Consider the following 20,216-nt stretch of genomic DNA (forward strand, 5'->3'; position numbering starts at 1 on the left):
CACCACCGCTGTGACCACAGGCCTGGAGTGCGTGCGGCGGTGCACGGGCTTCCTTCCTCCAGGCGTGTATCCCTCTCTGTCTGACTCATGCCTCCGTGTCTGCCTTTTGTTCTTGTCCTTGAGCCCCCGGGGGTGAGGCCAGGAGAAGCAGGGGCCCAGGGATTCCCTGGTGGACAGGCGGACCCTCTCTGCCACACCCCCCCCTCCCCATTTCATGCAGTGGAGGGGACACTGGGTCCTGATCCTTGTGGTGCCCCTGCCGACTCATGGGGTGTCAGGCGCCAAGCGTGCGTTGCCCAGTGGCTTCCTCTGTGCTTGGCCCCCGAATCGAGTTTACCCAGGCCCTGCCCGTGTGGAGCTCAAGGCTCTGCAGGAGAGACGCATTCAACCAACGGTTACCAGTCACTCATTAATTAATTATCAGAGGGCAAATCGTGACCAAATGCCCATCCTCCTTGCCAGCTCGCCGGCGTGCCGGCCCGTCGGCTCTGTGGTGCCTCCCATGTGCCCTCCGGCCACAGATGAGGAAGCAGGTTCCTGGGGATTGAGGGATCCTCCCAGTTCCCTTTCCTTCTTGGTGCCTCAGTTTCTTGTCAGGATAATGGGCCCGAGTGGGAGAGGCGCTGCTGCTGGATGCACACGGGGCCTGGGCTGTGCCCTGGGTTTGAGGATGATCAACACCAGCCTCAGGGATTGCAGAGCTGCTGTGCTGACCTGGCTTTGTGGCCCCTGGAATCCTTCCTCTGAGCATCCCTAGACAGAAATGGGGGTACGGAGGCCACCGTGATGGAGGGATTGTGTCCTCTAAAGGCTGTGTGGGCAAGGGCTGCCCGGGGAGGGTGATCCTCCTCAGTTTCCACCACCAGTAGGAGCAATGGTAGAAAAATGGCCCCAAGCCCCTGGTGAGCCCTGGCCAGCCATTCTGCACCAAGAATTTACCCGAAAGCAGCCAGAAGGTTAGATTACATTACAACTTCCGTTACAACGGGAAAAAAAAAAGGGGGGGAGAATCAGTGTCTATCCACAGGTGATGTTCAGTGGACCAGTAAGAAGCCACTCACTGACTGGACTTCAGAAAGAGGCTCCCCCTTTGCTCCCCCAGGTAGCAATAGCAGCACATGTTTGCTGGGCACTGCTCTCTGCCCCCCTGGGGAGGCACCTGTGGCCGTGGATGGCGGAGCAGGTGGGGGTTCAAGTCAGAGGTGGTGGATTGACGACCTAAACGGGGTCCCTCTCTGTGCCAGGCAGGGAAGATTGGTGTGGCTGAGCCGGTGAAGTGGTGGGGAGTCAGTGGGTGCCTGTCCAACGGGGGCAGTCTGCCACCCACCTGGCCTCCAGCCTGCAGGTGTCCTCACTCAGCGTTTCACTGGAATGCTGCTCTAGGCCCACCAGGTGACGTGTGGGGCATGCCGGCTGCCCTGGCCGTGGGCTGCTGGGGGTTATGTGGGGCACGCGGGACCACTTTTGGCTACGTTTGGGGCTTTCCTTGGGCCGTCTTTCTCAAGACCTTAGCTCGCCGTGCCTCAGTTTCCCTAACTGTAAAGGCCATACGCAGCTACCATCCTGTGAGCTTTATGATGCCATGCCCGGTGCCTGGCACATAGTACCCTCAAAGAGATTTCTGCCCTCAGGGCCCAGTGCCCCCACCAAGGGAGTCCTCACTTTTCAACTCTGAGCTTTCTCAGATCTCCGGCTCTTGTTGGTGGTGTTATATAGGCAATATCTATGATCAAAGAAAAACTAGAAAATAAATAGGAAGGAAATGAAAATCGCCAATAATCCAAACCACCCAGAACTAATGATTTTCAGGTGTTTCCTGATGCACAGTCAACAGTGGGTCCTGGGCGTCTGCATACGTGCCAGCCCCCAGCAGTGAGTGGGATGCTCTCAGAATATTTCATTATGCCCCAAAAGCCTGCAATTTAGAAATTTTTTTTTATTAATTTTTTAGTTTTTTTATAATCATATAATGTATTTTTATCCCCAGGGGTACAGGTCTGTGAATCGCCACGTTTACACATTTCACAGCACTCACCATAGCACATACCTTCCCCAACCTCCATAACTCCACCACCCTCTCCTGACCCACCCCCCCCCAGCAATCCTCAGCCTGTTTTGTGAGATTGAGTCTTTTATGGTTTGTCTTAAAATATATTTTTTTAAAGATTTTATTTATTTGTTTCACAAACAGAGACCACAAGTAGGCAGAGAGGCAGGCAGAGAGAGAGGAGGAAGCAGGCTCCCTGCTGAGCAGAGAGCCGGATGCGGGGGGGCTTGATCCCAGGAGCCTGAGATCATGACCCGAGCCGAAGGCAGAGGCTTCAACCCACTGAGCCACCCAGGCGCCCCTAAAATACTTTTTAAAAATTAAAAATTTTGGTTTTTTTTATGACAGAGAAAGAGAGAGAGAGAGAGAGTGTGTGCACACACGAGTCGGGGGAGGAGCAGAGGGAGGAGGAGAGGGACAAGCAGGCTCTGCGCTGAGCACAGAGCCCAACACCGAACTTGATCTCAGGACCCTGAGATCATGACCTGACCTCAAACCGAGAGTCGGAGGCTCAGCTGACTGAGCCCCCCAGCAGCCCCCCAGGTAGTCTGCGTTTTATTTGCTCAGCCAAACTCCCATTCCTGGGCATCCCAGTCACTTCTGTTTATCATCGGTGTAGGCAGGGCCATGTTGGGGAGCCTTAATCACTTCTGTGGGATTCATCTGTCGATTGCACATTGTTTGAGGGCCTGTTCCGAGCCAGGCTACGTGTGGGCTGTGGGTGCTGGACGGGGAGGCAGCCGTGGTCCTCACCCCCTCACCGGCCCCTTTCTGGGAGGACAGATGCGACATGGGTTGGGTTCCTTAGCTGAGGTGGGGGTCAGGGTGTCTTTGGGAGCTGGGGAAGCAGCAGTAATCCAGACTGGGAGAGGCAGGGCAGGCTTGTTGGAGAAGGGGGAGTCTGGGTGGGGCTGGAAGGGCGCTGGAGGAGGAGAGGGTTGTGGGCAAAGCAGTAGGACTGCAAAGTCCCAAAGCTGAGAGGGAGATGGGTCTTTGAGGGAACCAGAATTTCCCAGAAATTGGCAGTTTTGCTCTGGTTCTTGCTCCCTTAGGAGCCACTGCACCAGGCACCATACCTCGGTATTGTTATGCAGAGTGATGCCACGGTCTGTATCTTCCTGGGGCTGGGATCTTCTAATGAGGGACACAGAGGCAGGGTCATGTGCCTGCCCCAGCTGAGACCCAGGCCTCCTGTCTCTCTGCGTGGTGTCCCCACCAGCCTGGACGGGGCCCAGGCGGCTCAAGTGAGGGACCTCCTCAGCTCCGGTTTCCCAGGCCCTTCGCAGGTGCTGTATCATTTGACAGATCTGCTAGAAGAGGAAACGGAGGATCCCAGCTTAGGTGACTGGGCTTGGTTTGTGTTTCGGGGGGTGGTGACCTGGTCTGCAGCTGATATGTGACCTTGAGCTGGCCTGGCCAGATCCTGACCCAGCCCTGGCTGTATTGAAAGTGTCCCATGACGATTGGAGGGCCCCTGGCTAACCCTTCCCCTGGGGCCAGGAAGGATCTGTTCCTAGGCCTGAGCTGGCCCTTCCAGAAAACCCTGTTCTCTGCCTGTGTCTTAAAACGCCTGGGAGACCCAAGTTAAGGTCCTCTGGTGTCATCTCACAGGCAGGGACAAATATTTATGTGCTGGGTGCTCTGTGTGGGGGTACATTGCGAATGGGACAAACAGGGTCCCTGCCCTGGTGGGGTGAAATTGACACTTGGCGGTTATTTATTAAGTGAAGTTGTGCTGATGGCTAACGGGGCTTCTGACCCGAATTGGGGAGTGACTGTGGGGGGCAGTCCTTTCCAGTACTCCCGCCTGACAGGTGGAACTTGGATCAGTTTGATCAAGACCCCGCCTGTGCGGTCCTGTGTGGGGTGGGAACACTTTCTCAGGCCACAGCTGGAGGGGGTTAGGGTCTTGTGGGTCTAGTGCAGAGGAGTTCCGCCTCTTCACTGGACAGACAAGACAGCCAGGAGGGGTGAGGGACTTGCCTAAGGTCAGGTGGCAAGCAGGTGCCAGCCTCTGGGCCTGCCATGCTTATCCTGCATCACTGGCTGGAGCCTGTGCCTGGAGCCTGTTGGTCACCACCTCCAGGAAAGACAGCGAGACTGTCCGCAGCTCCCTTAAGGGATCCCAGGAAAAGCAGACATAGAACTTGGACCTGCTGGCTGAGAGCAGAGTTTCCCATGCAGCACGGATGGGGTCAGGCAGGCACCGGGAATGAGGAATGCGAGGCTGGCAGGGCCTCCCAGGGCATTCGTCCTCATACCTTCCCCTCTGGAGCCTGAGGAGACTCGCATCTGGTGACCCAGGGGTGGGGCAGGTCCTCCCTCCTGCTGGCTCAGAGGCAGGCCCACAGGAGTCTTGTGATTTGAATAAGCTTTTCATCTTCTATCTGCATAAAGCCTGTCCGTGCTGAGGGACCCTGGCATTCCAGCCCAGGATTGGGTTTCCTTCTGGCCCAGCAGCAAGCCCATCAGTGAATTCTCATATTGGCTCATCTTCCTCCCTCCCTGGCTTTGAGAAGGCCGGTGCTCTCCCCTGGCCCCCACCTCCCTTGCTGTCGGGAACCTGGCTGGTGGCGGGGGGGGGGGGGAGCCCGCAGTGTGTGCGTGTGCACTCATGTGTGGGGGACAGATGGCCGGGCAGGGGGTGTTCTGGGTCCCCAGGCAACTTGGGAAGAGCCTGACTTATATTTAGGGAGAAGCATGTTGGCATCCGATGGGCCCTAGGCTAATGCAGTGGGCGGGATTCGTGTCTCTGAGTTTTTTTAGTGCTTTTCCAGAAGGGCTGGGCCCCAGTCACTAATGAGTGATTGATTCTCATTGGAACAGCTGCCGGGACTTATCGGACTCCTACCAACAGTCAGGCAGAGTGCCAGACACTTCTCATGCATTGTCTCATTTTGTTCCCACAGCTCCTCTTCGAGGTGTGTTATTTTTGTCCCCGTTATTGATAAAGAAACTGAGGCTTGGAAGTGACAGGAGCAGAGCCGGTCTGTCTGGTCCCAAAGTTTGTGTTTTTACGGCTCACCTTCCCCATGTTGACAGTCTTCTCTACAGCCTCCTTATGGCCGTCCAGCCTCTGCTTGCATACCTCCAGTGACAGAGAGCTCTCTAGCTCTTGGGATTACCTCTCCCACACGGGGCATCTGAGTTAGAAAGCCCTCTCTGGAGTTCTGTCTTTGCTTGGTCGCTTGAGAACAGGTTCCAGTTGGGCTAGGTTGTGGCTATGGCTCAGTTTCCCCAGCATCTGTTTTCCCAGGGAATTTTCCAGCTTTTTTGGGGGGAGAGAAGAGCTAAGTCCTCCCTCCATTCTCTTAGCAGCCCCTACCTGGTACTCGGCCCTTTACATGCCCTTCATCACATACTGAGCAAGCCCGAGCGAACTGGATATTGAAACTCTAGAGGTATTTTCATTGCATTGATCGGGACATCTCAGTCAATGCAATGACAGGGAAAAAAAAAAAAGAGAGAGAGAGAGAGAGGTATAACTACAAGATATCAAGAGAAAACACACATGGTCTTGCCTTTGTGGAGGTCAAAGCACTTTTCCATCTAGCTTCTCCCTTAGCTTAAAAAAAAATTTTTTTTTTTTTTTTTAAATTTAAGTAATCTCTGCACCCAGTGTGAGCCTCAAACTCACGACCCTGTGATCAAGAGTCACATGCTCTTCTGACGGAGCCTGCCGGACCCTTCGCTTTGTCCCCGCTGCGAGGCTTCCTGTGGGAAGCGGAGGCTCAGACAAGGAATTCACCCACCTGCAGTGCCTCGGAGTGGAGGCGCCGGCGTTGCCTGAGGTTTAGCGGTGTGTGGTTTGTCCGTATTTGCTTTCAGAATCTTCGTTGATGTTAATGTCGCTGCTTCCCCTTTCTGGTTGGTTAACCTCTGAGGGATGAGGGCCCAGAAGGATGGGACCCCAAGCATGTCGCCTTCCCATCCCGAGTGGCCCCCTGAGGGACCGAGGAGCTGTGGCTGGGTTCCCCTGTGCCGGTCCCCATTTCATGGCGCGGCACACATTACGGAACACTGCCATTTGTACGGGTGGACACACCATGGGACCCTTGAGCTTGTGAAAGGCGCTACCCACCTGAACACATTTCCTGGCCGTCCACACTCGGGCAGAGGGACCTTCTTCCCTTTGCTGTTATTGTTATTGATAATACAGGACCCTCTCTGTCAGGATCTATAGAGTTCTCGTTTCTTTGAATCTGTAGGATAATCTGGCCGAGTGGGTACGGCTGGTCCTCCCATTTTACACCCGAGGAAAGTACTAATATTAATACTTGGAGAGTATTAGTCACATGCCCGAGGTCCTACAGCTGGTGAGCAGTGGAGTCAGTACTTGAACCAATATCTGATTCTGGGAGCTTGACACCACAGAGTTCTGTGAAAGTACTCTTCTTGACACGGAGGGTATTCCTTAATATTTGTGGAATGGATTAATGCTTTCTCGAATACCCAGATTTATGCATTTCCTGTGTCTTCTGATCGGCACACCCTCACTGCCCGGCCCTCTCCCTTCAGCTGGTTTCCCTGTCTTCATGGCTTCCGTGCACCATTCCTTCTGGAAGTCTTCCCTGACCCCACCGGCTGCGTTAGCTGTCCTTCCTCTGGGTTCCTGTAACTTCCCATGCTGTTCCCAGTTGAGGTTTACTGTGCTCATTTTAGGTTTTGTGACTATCTGACTCCCTCGTTAGATGGCAGGGGGTTTGTCCAGTTCCCTCTGCCCCGTGGTTGATAAATGAGAGTGACAGAAAATGTTTCTTGGCTACCACAGTAGAGCCCCTGAGACCCTCACCTCATCCATTTCGGATGGCCCTGAGCCATCCAGCCATCAGGCTGAGTCCTGTCCTCAGCTCCTGCCTCTCGGAGGCCGATGGGGATGGGCTGGGTGGTGATGCTGACTCCCGGGGGGTCCTGGAGGAAGGACCCCATCAGGAAGGCCTGCCTGGCCATCTCAAGATGGTCCAGCTCCAGTCTGGGCACTGAGGGCAGAGTCGGTGGCGGGTTCTCAAACAGGTCAAGGACAGGGCGTGCCATGGCGAGAGAGCCCGAGTCCTCGGTCCGGCCTCGGTGCCCTGCACGTTGGGCTGCCAGCAGGTGTTCGGTGAGGAACATCTGGGCAGGGATGGTGTGTTGCCACCGCTGCCCTGCAGCCTGGGGGCAGTTTGGACAGGTGGCCAGGCCCCAGGTTCAAGGGCTCCAGTGGGTGTGGCGGGGATGAAAAGAAGGGAGTGGAGGCGGCGGAGGATGTGGCTGAGAAGGCCACGGGAATGGGTGAGTGGGTGTGAGGGGCCGGAGGTTAGAGCCCAGCCTGACGACAACTGTCAGAGAGAAGCCAAGTGTTCCAGCGCACAGAGGGGAACACCAAGGCCCAGAGGCGAGGCGGCTGGAGCACGAGCTCTGCATCTGTCTGGTTCCCAAGCCAGGGCTGTCCTGGGGCAGGAGGCTGGGGGGGTGGGTTTGAACAGGGCTGGCACGGTGGGAGGCGCTGGCCTTCCTGGCCTTCTTGGAGCTCTGGGGGTCCTCCAGGCTGCCTCTGACCCTCCCTTTGATCCTTGTGTCCCGGTTCCCTTGACCTGGGGTGTGGCCTTAGCCGTGGGCAGTGCAGGAGCCTGAGGCTTGCTCCCCTGCATGGAGGTGGTGGCTTCCGTGGCAGGCACAGCGCTGGGCCCCTGCCGTGGGCCCAGGGTAGCTGTGGGTAGGCCCCGTCCTGGCCTGATGGGGCGGGGGCGAGGGCGTGGCCCCCTTCTCCAACCTCTGCAGCTTGGCACGGTGTTCTTGGGTTTTGGGCTCCCAGAACAAGCCGCCAATGGCAGGCTGTGGGCACGGGTGCCGCTGGGCAGGGAGGGAGGGCCTGGAGGGGATCAGAGGGCTTTTGTTTCCCTGTTTGTGTCAAGATGGGAATCGACTTCCTCCCACCGAGCTGCCCGAGGGATAAAGGAAAGGGCAGCCCGGGTGGGCGGGCCTTCAGTCGGCCTTTTTTCCTTTCTGGCATTTCCCTGGGGCTCCCTCCAGCCACCTGCCTCCTCCTCGGGCCCTCCTGCCTCCCAGCACACTATTCCTCCAGACCCGGGTCACCGAGCCTTGGTTAAATATTTGCCAACTTAGAAGAGCTTTAAAGGCAGCTTGGGGAGAAATCCCACCGCCTTGCCCCAAAGTTGCCTTCACGAGAGGGGGGAGCTCCCCAGCCAGTCTCTGCCCTCCTCAGCCTCTTTCCCGGGCCCACCACCTGACCCTGGATGGCCTTCCCCCCGGGGGGGCGCCTTGCCCACTCAGCACTTGTCGGTCAGGCACGAGCTGGGGGCCGGGGACACGGCGGGAGCGGGGTCTCCGTGCGGGGAGTGGGGCGGAAGGAGGCTTTCACAGCAGTTGTGAGAGGTGGGGGGTGTGCGTGGTGGAGGCTGAGGGCCCCGGGCCTGTCTGGGGTTCTGAGGAGGTGACGTTGGAGTGTGGGGAGGAGGAGCAGGAGATGGCCAGGCTGAGGGGGAGCTCTATGAGAGCACTGAGGCCGGAGACCCCAAGACCAGGGCTCGTTTTCTCACCTAGGCCTTAAACTCCCCCGACTTCCTTCTCTTCACACTGCTCTCACGAGGAGCTGGGCAACAGACAGGACTGTGGGACCTCGCGTTGCTCCTTCCTCATGGCCCCAGCCTCAGTTTCCCCATTCGTCCAATGGAGAGCTTAAATTTTATCTCAGCAGGCCCTCCCCAGGTGCCGTGGCCTGTTGTAAGCGTACGTCATTGGCCATTAATAAGGGGACACTCTAGGGCAGAGGTTCTGTTGGTGCCAAAGGTTAAGATAAGAGCGGTTTACCTTTATACTGCTTATCCAGCCCTTTAACTATTAGCAACCAAAGCCAGCATCTCCCGAGGACCCCTTGTCACCAGTTGAGGGGTGTGTGTGTGTGTGTGTGTGTGTGTGAGGAAACATTATGCCCATTTTCCAGATGAAGAAACTGAGTCCCAGAGAGACTGTTCTGAGCTCAGGGTTTGCTTCTTGCTTCAAGCTTGGCCCCGGAACACACCTGCCTCCATGGGAAACCCACACTTCTCTCCCAAAGCCAGTGCCGCACAGAGCTCTGGGGACAAAGGAACAAGGTGCCACGTCTGGGCGCGGCAGCTGCCAAGTGGGTGGGGAACGTCCTGGCAGAGAGACTCCACAGGTTTCTAAGCTCTTTCTGTTTCCGCACACATAAGAAAGAGCGGACATACTCTTTCTTACCTGTGTGACGTTGGACAAGTCATTTCCCCTCTCCGGGATCATCTGGAAAATGGGTTTAAGACTAAATTTGAGTGGGCGCCTGGATGGCTCAGTGGGTTAGGCGTCTGCGTTCGGCTCAGTTCATGATCCTAGGGTCCTGGGTTCGAGCCCCACGGTGGGCTCCCTGCTCAGTGGGGAGTCTGGGCGAGGGTTAAATGCAATAATGCGGACGGTGATCGTTAACATACATGGCAGCTGCCTCTGTGGCTGGCGGTGGGCTGGGGGCTACAAGCATTAGCTCAGGCCGCAGTTATTGTTATGCACAAATGGGCTGCACAGGAGATGCTTGAGTGGGGCCTAGAAGGCTGGCTAAGACTGGACTGTGGCAGCAAGGGGGAAGGGGCTCCCGTGGGGGTGGGGGCAGGTACAGGTGAAAGCATGGAGGTGGGGGCCCGAGGTAGGTAGGAAATGGCCTGGGTGGGTCCTGGGGAAGGAAGTGGGGCTCAGAACCTCGTGGGTCCTAGATCTGATGCAGTGGAGCGTCTGCAGGCCGTGGTGTGCAGGGCCCCGTAGCAGGGGCCGAGAATGTGGTGATGGGTGAGCCCCCCCCCCCCCCCCCCCGCCCCAGTCTCCCGGAGTGTCAGCAGCCAGCGCTGTGCCTTACTGGCTGTGGGATGCCGGGTAGGCAGCTTCACTGCCCTGTGCTTTCTCCTCTCTCCTCTGTCCACTGGGGTAATGACAGCACACCCCCCGTCCCCCGGGCCACCGGGCTGTTTCCATCTCCCACATGGAGCCCCTCACACGGAGCTGGCACACCATCGGGTGATTGTCACGGTTGGGCCTTGGCATGCTGTGGGCTGCTGTGTTTATAGGGACACGTTTTTCCTTCCTAATGACTGGCCCCAGGGAAAGGGTGGCCAGTAGAGGGTCCCTTTGGGGCACCTGAGGCTGGCGGGGAGGGAACCTTGTGGGTGGCAGTCACCTTCCCAAGCAAGAAGGACAGCGTTGTGCATATCCTTATCCTCCCCTTCCTGGGACCTGAAGCCTCCCTTTCTGTGGTGAGGGATCTCTGGGGTGTGTGGGGGGAGTTTTATTGCTCAACGAGGATGGCTCTGGGCCGTCCTCGGAGGGGGGGGTGCATCGTGGCTCTGGATCGCCGCTTCTGGCTTTTCTCTCTGAGCTTCCTGCTGAGTGTCGGACCCTGTCCCAGATGTGGTGGCTACTGTCCAGGGGAGTCTGACGGGGAACAGGCCTTTACCCACTATGGGATCAGTAGGGGGCTGTGGGAGTAAGTAGGGGCACCCACTGAGCGGGGGTCCTCTTAGGGGAAGGAGCGGTGCAGTGGAGGGGCTAAGAATTGGGCTTAGAGGAGGAGCTGGGAGTGTTCCTGGCCTGGAGCACAGCCCACGCAGGACACCGTGGCAAGGGAGAGCATGCAGGAGCCTCAGGGCCTCCCGATTTGCTCAGTCTTTGTCCGGAAGGCAGTGGGAGCCGTGGAAGGTTGTTGGGCAGAGCAGGTTCAGGGAGAGAATTGTAATGAAAAGACCCTGTGACTCCTCTATGCGAAGGGGCCGAAGGAGCCAGGCGTGGAAGTGGGTAGAAGTTTGGAGGCGGGGGCCGGCACAGGGTGGGAGCGGCTTGGTCGCGGGCCAGTGACTAGTGTCAGGGTCAGGGCTCGGCTGTACCAGCGTCTTGACCGGCCCCAGGTCAGCTAGGAAGTCCACCTCCCCCTGATGGCCTTGCCCTGGGGAGTAGGGCATGGCCAGGCTGGGAATCCTCTCGGGCCCAGAGTGGGGTCCCTGGGACCTGCCGCTGCTGTATAGATGCCCTGAGCAAACTCTTTCTCTGACGGTTATCTGTGGGATGACCCTGGTGGGTCCCTTGCCCTCTCTGGCTGCTGTCTCCCTTCTGAACAAGGACTGGCTGGTGGGGTTGGGGAGTCTTAGCTGACTTAACCCCCTCTTGGCTCTGGCTCTGCAGGGTTCCGGCTGCTAATTCGGGCTAATTCGGGCTCTTCCATGGGCGGTCTGCCAGTCAGCGGAGCCTGTCATTACCCCCTCCTCCTGACTTCCCCCCTGATTACAGGTCCTGAGCGGGAGCCATGTCAGCCTTTCCGACTGCGGCCACCCACAGGGCCCGTGTGGCCTGGAACCCCTGCTCCCAGAGGCTGGCAGGTTGAGGGGAAGGTGGATTTGTCCAGACGCTGGTTCTGTGGTGGAATCGGGCTGTTCTGGGTCCCTGTCATTGACAAGCTGTGTGTCTCCAGAGAAGTCACTTAACCTCTCTGAGGCTCAGCATCATTCTCTGTGAAGTGGGGACAACTCATGAAATGACACATGCAAACATGGAGCACCCCGCTGGGTGTAGAGGTGTCGAATGTTCGGCTGCTGCCAGGATGTGTTTGTAGTGATAGCGGGGGGCTGAGTAGAAGAGCCTTGGGCTAGGCCCTGGGGACCTGGCACCCCGACCCAGCTCTGTGGGGACATGCTGTGTAACCGTCGGAGAGTGTCGCCACCTCTCTGGACTGTAGACTGCCCCTGCTCTCCTAGGTGAATGATGCAGATGGTGGTACTTTGGATGACTGTGTGACCCAGGGAAACTTGAGTCCCTGGCGCCTGCTCCTTCGCTCTCACCGGGGCCTTATCCCCAGAGCACTGGGAACCAGGTAGGCAGGTTCTGGGCCGGCCCCGCCCTGTAGGGTGCTGCCTGCCTGGTTTCAGTCGGCAAATCTCTTTCAGCTCTGAAACCGGGCCAGGCCTCTGGGGGAGGTGTGTCCCTGGGGGCCCTGCTGGAGGGACCGGATAAGCCAGGAACAGGTCGGGCACGTTGCCCTCAACTGGGGCCAATCCAGGGCCGGGCCCAGTCTGAAGCCCCCATGGTTGGCACGAGGCTGACGTGTTCTCAGTTGGAGATCACCCCCTTTGTTCCGGGGCTCCATGGTTGGTGTAGAGGGGGTCCCGGGCCTGGGTTCAGATCCCGCATCTGCTGCTCCCTAGCTGGAGGACTTGGCAGGGATCCTGGCTCTTCTCATCTGAAATATTCCACTGGTCCGGACACCACCTGCCCCAGGGCCGAGTCATGGATGAAGGGGATGATCTTGGCGTGAAAGGTGCTGGGCTTTGGCAGGGCCGCCAAAAGGCATTCGAGGCTATGGGGCAGCCCTGTGCGCCTTTCTGTCATCCTCAGCTCCATGAGCCCCTTTTCCTGTGTGAGCCTCAGTTTCGCCATCTGCACAGTGGGCCAGATCTCCCAGACCCCCCAGGATCTGCAGGAGACTGAAGGCTACCCTGGGGCCTCCCACAGTCTCGCCCAGCCCCCGCTTTCCGAGTGCAGGAAGCAGCATGACCCTTAACGTTGTCACTTTGGAAAATCAGAGATTAACGTCCTTCCGGTTGCCGTGGCTACTCTTGGTGCCGGTCCTGGGGCCGGGCCGGGCCAGCAGTTGCTCAGCTGGGCCAGGGGGGTTTCAAGGGCCCCTCCTTGAATTACAGGAACTCGGACAAGAGGTACTCTGTAGGAGCCCCTATTAGCAACGTGCTTCCTCTTCGCCAGGGTCAAGTGCTCTATGCCCTTTAGCTCATGGATCTTGATCTTCTTATAACCTGGTCAGGCCGATACTGTTGTGCCATTTTGCAGAGCGGGAAACAGAGGCTCAGAGAGAGGAAGTGCCTTGGTCAAAGCCACACAACTAGTAGGTGGCAGAGCCAGCATTGGGACCCAGAGCCCACGTGCCCGGTAGAGATGGTGCCTTGTACCTAGGTAGCATTGATGCTGAGTCCTGCCCCTGCCCCCCGACTTCTCTCCCAGTCCCTCTGTCCAGCCGGAGAGGCCTGTGGTCAGCTTCCACTCAGAGCTGACTCACCAGCAGCTCAGAGAAGATGCTGAGGCCAGCATCCTGGTCAGCTTCTGGGGCCAGGGCAACACTGATTAGATCATCATTGAGATTTTGAATCAGCTGAGCCAACAGGGACCCACCCACCCATTTTACAGTACAATTAAGGCCCAGAGGAGATGGGACAGGTAAGGATCCAGTAGGTATGAAGGCTCCCCACCAGTGCTCACCAGATGGGGGCTGGAGACCCCAGGCTTCAGTCCTGGCTCTGGCAGTTGTCAACTGTGTGACCTTGGGAAAGTCACTTTGCCTCTCTGAACCTCAGTTTCTTCATCTATAAAATGGGGATAGTAAAGTGTGCTTCGCCTGCCTCTTGGGAATAGGCAAAGACCCCAGAAGAAAGTTCAAGGCAGGGCTTTGGAAATTGTATTGTGGTGCTATGTGGGAGGCTGTTGGATGAGGAAGCTTTATGGGGTGGGGGCTTTGTACAGGCTTTGAAACCTACCTCTTTCCCCTTCTGGGCTGTGCATCTCTGAATGGGTCACCAGGTCTCTTTGAGCCTCAGTTTCCTTATCTGTAAAGTGGGGTAGCAATATCTGTTAGGGTTCAGTGGGCTGTTGAACATATGTAAGGTTTTAGTGATAGGCATACCTGGTAAACTGGGGGCAGAGTTAGGAGGCTTCGATGGTAAGGGGTACCTACTGGGTCACTCTTGATGGTCCCAAAAGGGCAGCCCTTGGAGACAGGGTTCCAGTTATCTGGGGGCAGAGTCATGCTAAGATCCACAGAGATACAGATGCAAGATCCTGTATTCCACTAGCTGGCTGCAAGGCTTCACCCCAAAACAAGCCCCGTGAGAGTGTGTGTGCATGCATGGCCCCCAAATCCTGAGCCAGGTGGAGCCTGCTACCCTCATACCGCTGTCTTGATGGGGAGGTGGGGGCACCGGGGAGGGGGCAGTGGCCCCCTGAGGTCCCAGAGCCCAGTGGTGTCTGGGTGCAGATTGGGACACTCAGGTCCACTCCCAGAATTCACGGGTGGCTAAAGAGGGGATCAGGACCCCACAGGTGGGTGCTTCCCATGGCGACCCCATCGCGATGCTCAGTAGGTTTTTATTGACCCACAAGTGGAGTGACTTTTCTTGAGCCGTTCATTGTTCCAAGCACTGGCTTATGCTCCTGCGAAGTGGAGGGTTTTATTCAGCTCTGGGGCCCATTTGAAGAATCCAAGCATGTGTGCAGGGCCCCGAGTCTGAGTAGGGTGAGCTTACCGCCGAATTCTGCAGGATATGCTGGCAGAGGGGCGCGGGGAGGGGGGCAGTGATGCACCCTGGACGGAAGCTGAGGCCGAGGGTTCTGACAGAGGAGCCTGTCCAAGGTCAGGTGGGAAGCGGGGTTCCTGTGTGCATCTCGCACACACCTGGCCTGGCTCTCCCACCCCCTTACCTTCACCTGAGCCCCTGCTTCCTCCTGGTGGGCTCTCCATTTGTCTGGCCTGTCAGCTGAAGATATACCTATCATCGTCATTATTTTGTGATTCTTGTCCTGGTTCTTTATTTTTATTTTTTTTTTACATTTTATTTATTTTTAAAGATTTTTATTTATTTATTTGATGGAGAGAGAGATCACAAGTAGGCAGAGAGGCAGACAGAGAGAGAGAGAAGCAGGCTCCCTGCTGAACAGAGAGCCCGATGTGGGGCTCGATTCCAGGACCCTGAGACCATGACCTGAGCTGAAGGCAGAGGCTTAACCCACTGAGCCACCCAGGTGCCCCTGTCCTGGTTCTTTAAAAAAAAAAAAAAAAAAAAAAGTCCTGGATTTTTTTCAAGTTATAAAAATAATATCTGCTAATAAAAATTTCAGTCTCTTTACCATTGTTGTGATAAGCCGAGCACTATTGTGGTTAACAGTGACGTCCAGGGACGTCCTGAGCCCAGCTATCCCGTCACATTGCCCATCTCACAGCACCTGCTTGTGCCAGGCCCACCCTCCTGGGGTTTGTAGTTGATCCTCAGACGAAGCTTCCCTTCCCCACTTGAGGCTCTGAGAGGGCCAGGTGGCTCTGGGGCTGGGGGCCAACAGAGTGGGAACTCGTACCCCATGCCAGCATCTCTGTAGCTCCCAGCCATCCCTGGGTCCTGGACCCCTGGGGTCGGTCCTGCCTCTAGCTTCCTGCTGGACCTCTGTGGGGCCCTGGGGACCGTGGTCAGAACCGGGAGAGGGCGGGAGTCAGCAGGCTGTGGGTCGAACCCTGACCGCCTCAGTCTGGATGTGTGACCTCCGGTGAGCCCCTCCCACTCTGTGGCTCAGCGTGCCTTTTGGGGTGGTGAGCTTTGGTCTCAGTGTTCCTAAATCCATGGCACGTGGTATCTTTAGAAGCCATGAAATGAGGCGGAAGAGGTGGTATGGGCAGGTGTGGAGGAGAGAGGGGCCCCCGGGGCCTGGGGAACCCATCCATAGACATCCAGGCAGGGACACTGCAGTGGGGATTTGAACCATAAAAATCCCTGGGCAGCTCCAGGGAGACAGCGCCGTGGGGTGGCAAGAGGAAGAACTGGGGTGCTGAGCGATGCTGACGGGAAGGGGCCTTCCTGGGCCTCATCCCAGAGCTCTGCAGGCGGGAGAAGCCAGGGCTGTGCTTCCCAGCCAGGCTCTCCTCCAGCAGCGCCGGCCACACAGGCCGCTGGGGACGCGGTTCAGGGCTTCTCCCCGATGAGCCCTTTATCGCCGCACCCCCCCCTCAGCGTGCCTCTCTGAGGTCTTTCCAGCCCCCAATCCTAGGCCCCCTACAGGGCCGCAGGCCTCACCCTCTGTCTTCCTGTGGCGCTTCCTTTGTACCAAGCACAAGGCAGTTTCTTCCAAGCGGTCTTAGGACATCCCTCAAGAATGTGCCCAGCGCGACCCTTGCCAAGAAGCCATCCTGCAGCCCCGCTCCCTTCCGGCCACCACCCCCTGCCGCCACCCCCCAGTCTTCCCTCTCTAGCCCTCCTTCGGCTGAACTTGGGCCGAGCGCACCCAGTTTGCTGGCACTGCTTGGGACCCTCCTTGAGTCCTTACTCCCTTGAGGAATGATGTCCCCAAGCCCTGGCCTGACAGTCTCCTCAGCCCTGCGGGGCCTGGCGCAGAGGGGACATTTCGTAACGGGCAAGTAGACATTCCCCTAGCTCAGCACCTGCCTGTGACAGGCCACAAGAGGGGGGCAGAGGGCATCTAGCGGTGAGCAGAAGGGTGCTGGGGCCACCCTCTGTGGTGTGCAGTCAGTCCTTAGACAGATACGAGCCTCCCGATCTGTTAGGCTCCCGAGTTGGGAGAGCAAGTTTGGGTAGAGACCCCGCTCTATGATCTATTTGGTTCTGTAATTTCAGGTAGCAAAGGGTTCATCAGAAAACAGATCCTGATCTATATCGTGCTCAAGTTTGGATAGTGAGGCATGCATGCCTCTCATTGCAGTCGGGTCAGGGCTGCTGTCGTCTGTTTGGGGGTACAGGGTGCCTTTTTTCCTGTTTCCTGTCCGTTTCAGCCCGTGCCCTCTCATTTCTCCCCACTCTTCCTGGGGACTCCCACCCCCACACCCTGCCCCGCCAGTCCTGGTGGCCTCCATTCCTGGACCCTGGTCCCATAGTCTCACTTGGATAACTTACCCGCACCCCGTTGGGAGGGCTACAGGGGACTTTCTCCTTCCCCCCGATCCCACCTGGCCCTTCTCAGCCCAGACACTTCAAGCCTGTCAGCTCCGGCTTTGCCTCCTCCCCAGCTTCCTCTCCAACCTAGAGCCCACCCCCTGCCCCGGGGGTCTTGGTGCACCTGATGGGATAATAGGATGTTACCTTGCCCTGCCCCTCCTCCTCCCTAGTCTAGCCCTGGGGCCTTCTAAACCTAGCCACCCCCTGCTGGGATCCAGTGTCTGGGTTTTGCTGAGCTATGGCTTAGGCAGACCTGGGTTCGAGTTCTGACTCAGGACAGCAGCTTCCTCCTGGGCCTGGCTTCTCAAGGGTCAGGGCAGATTCTAGCGCTTCTGGAAATTGTGCTCTGAAGTTGGGTGTACTAGGGGCTGGTCAGGCCTCCCAGAGCTGTGGCTGAAGGACCCTCGAGGTCCTTCATGGTGGAAGCGTCTCCCATTGGGTGTCTGGCTGCTTGTGGCAGAGTCGGGACAGAGCCCTGGGCTGAGGCTGCCTGGCCTGGTGGCTGCGACCCTGGCTCTCCCGTCCTGGGTCTGCAAGCCGCGTCGGCACTAAAATGAGAAAATGCAGGACTCACCAGCCCCACCCGCACAGGTTAACGGCCGGGAGGTGGTAGCCACAATGATGCGAACGATGACGGGGTTCATCAGTGTTATTGTCCCCCACCATCCCATCTTCTCTCTTGGGCTCCCCTCCGATTTCTTACCCCTTCGTGCCGGCTCCCCCCGCCCCTCCCAGTCCTGCCTCATCATTTTTCAAAACAATTCCCGTGGTCATTGTGAGAGTTCTGCTTGTTTATGGTTTTTAAAAAATAGGCATTCAAAGCAAATTCCTCATTTGTTCCTCCCGCTCCTCTCCGCATCCTGGAATCTGGACAGCCATGACCTCATTCCGGGAAAGGGGACCACAGGCAGGGTCTGTGGAGTGTGTGTGTGGGGGGGTGGTCCTTGGTGGGCTGAGCTCTTCCAGAGGGAGTAGAGGGCTTGAGCCTGCCTGAGACCTTGGAGGGGGATGTGGCCGCAGGCTTTCAGCCCTCTTCCCCGGCCACCACCTCCTAGTGGGGCCCCTGGACTGCACCCCAGCTCCACCACCCACTGTCTATGTGACCTTGAGCCTGTGACTTCTTAACCTCTCTGGGTCTCAGCGCTTCTTCTGGGTCTTCTCGAAAATGGGGATCACACCAGCCCCACCGCACAGGGAGGGCTCTTGAGAAGATCAGACGAGATGCTGTCCGCGCTGGGTGTCTCTTGGAAAGCAGAGACCAGCCATAGGAGGGACGGGGTCTCATCAGCCTGATCTTTGAGAAAGGACCAGGTCTTCCAACCTGGAATCCCAAGACTGGGGGTGGGGGGATGTCCACCACAGAGTCTAGTCTTCTTCGTGTGCAGGGAACTGAGGCCCAGGGAGGGGAGCCTTGGGGTGAGCCGGCACGACCCTGAAGCTGGGACTTGAGCAGCAGCTTCTCGGGACGAGGAAATCTCTCCGAGGAGAGGGCCTTCTTGTCATGGGTCATCGCCCTCCCTGGTCCTCAGTTTCTTCATCTGTAAATAGGGTTGCCCCGGCAGTGCCAGCCCTGAGCATCTGGTGTGTGCTGGGCAAGCCCTGGAGGCCACAAGAGTCACCCTCTCTGTTCAGAAACTGTTTTGGCAGCAGAGAAGCAAATGACCCGTGGAAGCAAAAAGGTGGTTAACCTGGGGGATGAGTTAATTTTAGAACGTTTATTTATTTTTTGAATCGTGGAAGGAATCACGGTTGTAAAATAATTCAAAAGCTGTAAAAGTGAAGAAAGAAGAAAATGCAATCCACTCGGCCCTCCCATTCCCACAGCCAGGGGTCCCACGCAGAACAGTTGGGGCGTGCTGCCTTCTAGGACCTTTTCCTCCATGTCCAGGCAGAAATAACTTTGAGGCACAAACAGGAGTGATTTTAAATGAGGTAACAGTCAGCACGTGGTTCCGTAACTCGCTTTTCTTGACGTGGCCAGGTGTGGGCACCTTCGCCCTGGTGGTACCCATCGGTCCCCCCACCCGCTTCCTGTCGCAGGTGCACAGGTAATGGTGGGAACCGGTGTCCGTGCACACGCACCTGGCTCGAATCTGCTGATGGCCTGGGTGAGTATATACACCTGCTACCCGGCGAGGTGTTCGCGGGAAATTCCTCGAGGAGTGCGTGTGGCATCTGGGGCCCCACGTGAGCCCTTAGAATTTGCACGTGCAGCCGCCGGTCGCCCTCCAGAAAGGGCCTCCCGATTTCCAGCACCCCGGCTCCACCCCGGCTCCGAGTTAAGGTGTCTGTCCCCCCACACCCTGACTGGTCTGTGCCTGCGTCCCCCTGGTGGCTGAGAGGCTCGGGCTGACAGGCTCACTCGTCTGTCGGTTTCTCGTGTTTTCTCTGTCACCGTCATCGGCCGGTTTCCCGTCGAAGGGCCACCCCCTGTGCACAGGGGACGCAGCAGCGCTCTGGCCTGGAAGGCGAGGCAGGTGAAAGGAGAGAGCTTGGGCCACCGGTTTCACCAGCCGGCGGTAACGAGCTTGGCTGGTGCGCCTCCTTGGGGCCTGGCTGCTGCTCGCGGTAACTGTGCCGACCTCACGGTCCTCTTTGTTCTTCCCTTTCAGAGAGAACCGGGAAGATCCTGACGGAGTTCCTGCGCTTTTATGAGGACCAGTATGGCGTGGCCCTGTTCAACAGCATGCGCCACGAGATCGAGGGCACGGGGCTGCCGCAGGCCCAGCTGCTCTGGCGCAAGGTGAGAGAGGTGCTGAGCCGGGGGCAGGGCGGGCCCCCACATGGCCTGGGCGAGTGGCTTCCTGACCCCGGGCCTCAGTTTACCATTGTTGCCTCCATGGTCTTTAGGGGCCCCACCTAGCATCTGTTTTGGTTTGTTTTTAAGATTTTATTTATTTATTTGAGTACCAGAGCGAGCACGAGCAGGGGCAGGAGGAGTGCAGAGCTAGAGGGAGAAGCACACTCCCGGCTGGGCAGGGAGCCCCATGTGGGGCTCCATCCCAGGACCCTGGAATCAGGACCTGAGCTGAAGGCAGATGCTTCACCAACTGAGCTGCCTCGGTGCCCCCCAGCTTCTGAAGGGTCAGATAACCCAGTGGTCTCACCAAGACCTCTTCATTCGGCATGGGGATTCCCTGCCAGCTCTGCCCCTCCATTGGTGGAGCTGGAGCTCTGGAATCATCTTGACAGGCCTAGGTTCAAGCCCACTTCCCGCCCCCCTCTTTTTCTTTTAATATATTTTTAAATTTTATTTATTTATTTGATAGAGATCACAAGTAGGCAGAGAGGCAGGCAGAGAGAGAGGAAGGGAGGCAGGCTCCTGGCTGAGCAGAGAGCCTGATGCGGGGCTCGATCCCAGGACCCCGGGATCATGACCTGAGCTGAAGGCAGAGGCTTTAATCCACTGAGCCACCCAGCCACCCCCCACTTTTTTTTTTTCAAAGATTTGTTCAAGA

General features: G+C 57.4%; 1 protein-coding gene across 1 annotated transcript in view; it reads left to right on the forward strand.

Annotated features, from left to right (window-relative positions):
• Positions 1–20,216, forward strand: part of NIBAN2 (niban apoptosis regulator 2) — a 51,752-nt gene that overhangs the window by 11,739 nt on the left and 19,797 nt on the right. Inside the window, exon 2 of the mRNA XM_059141367.1 lies at positions 19,371–19,501. Coding sequence (XP_058997350.1) covers positions 19,371–19,501 — 131 coding nt within the window. The remainder of the gene's footprint in view (positions 1–19,370; positions 19,502–20,216) is intronic.

The sequence above is a fragment of the Mustela lutreola genome, chromosome 12 (assembly GCF_030435805.1).
Source record: "Mustela lutreola isolate mMusLut2 chromosome 12, mMusLut2.pri, whole genome shotgun sequence".
Lineage (NCBI taxonomy): Eukaryota > Metazoa > Chordata > Mammalia > Carnivora > Mustelidae > Mustela > Mustela lutreola.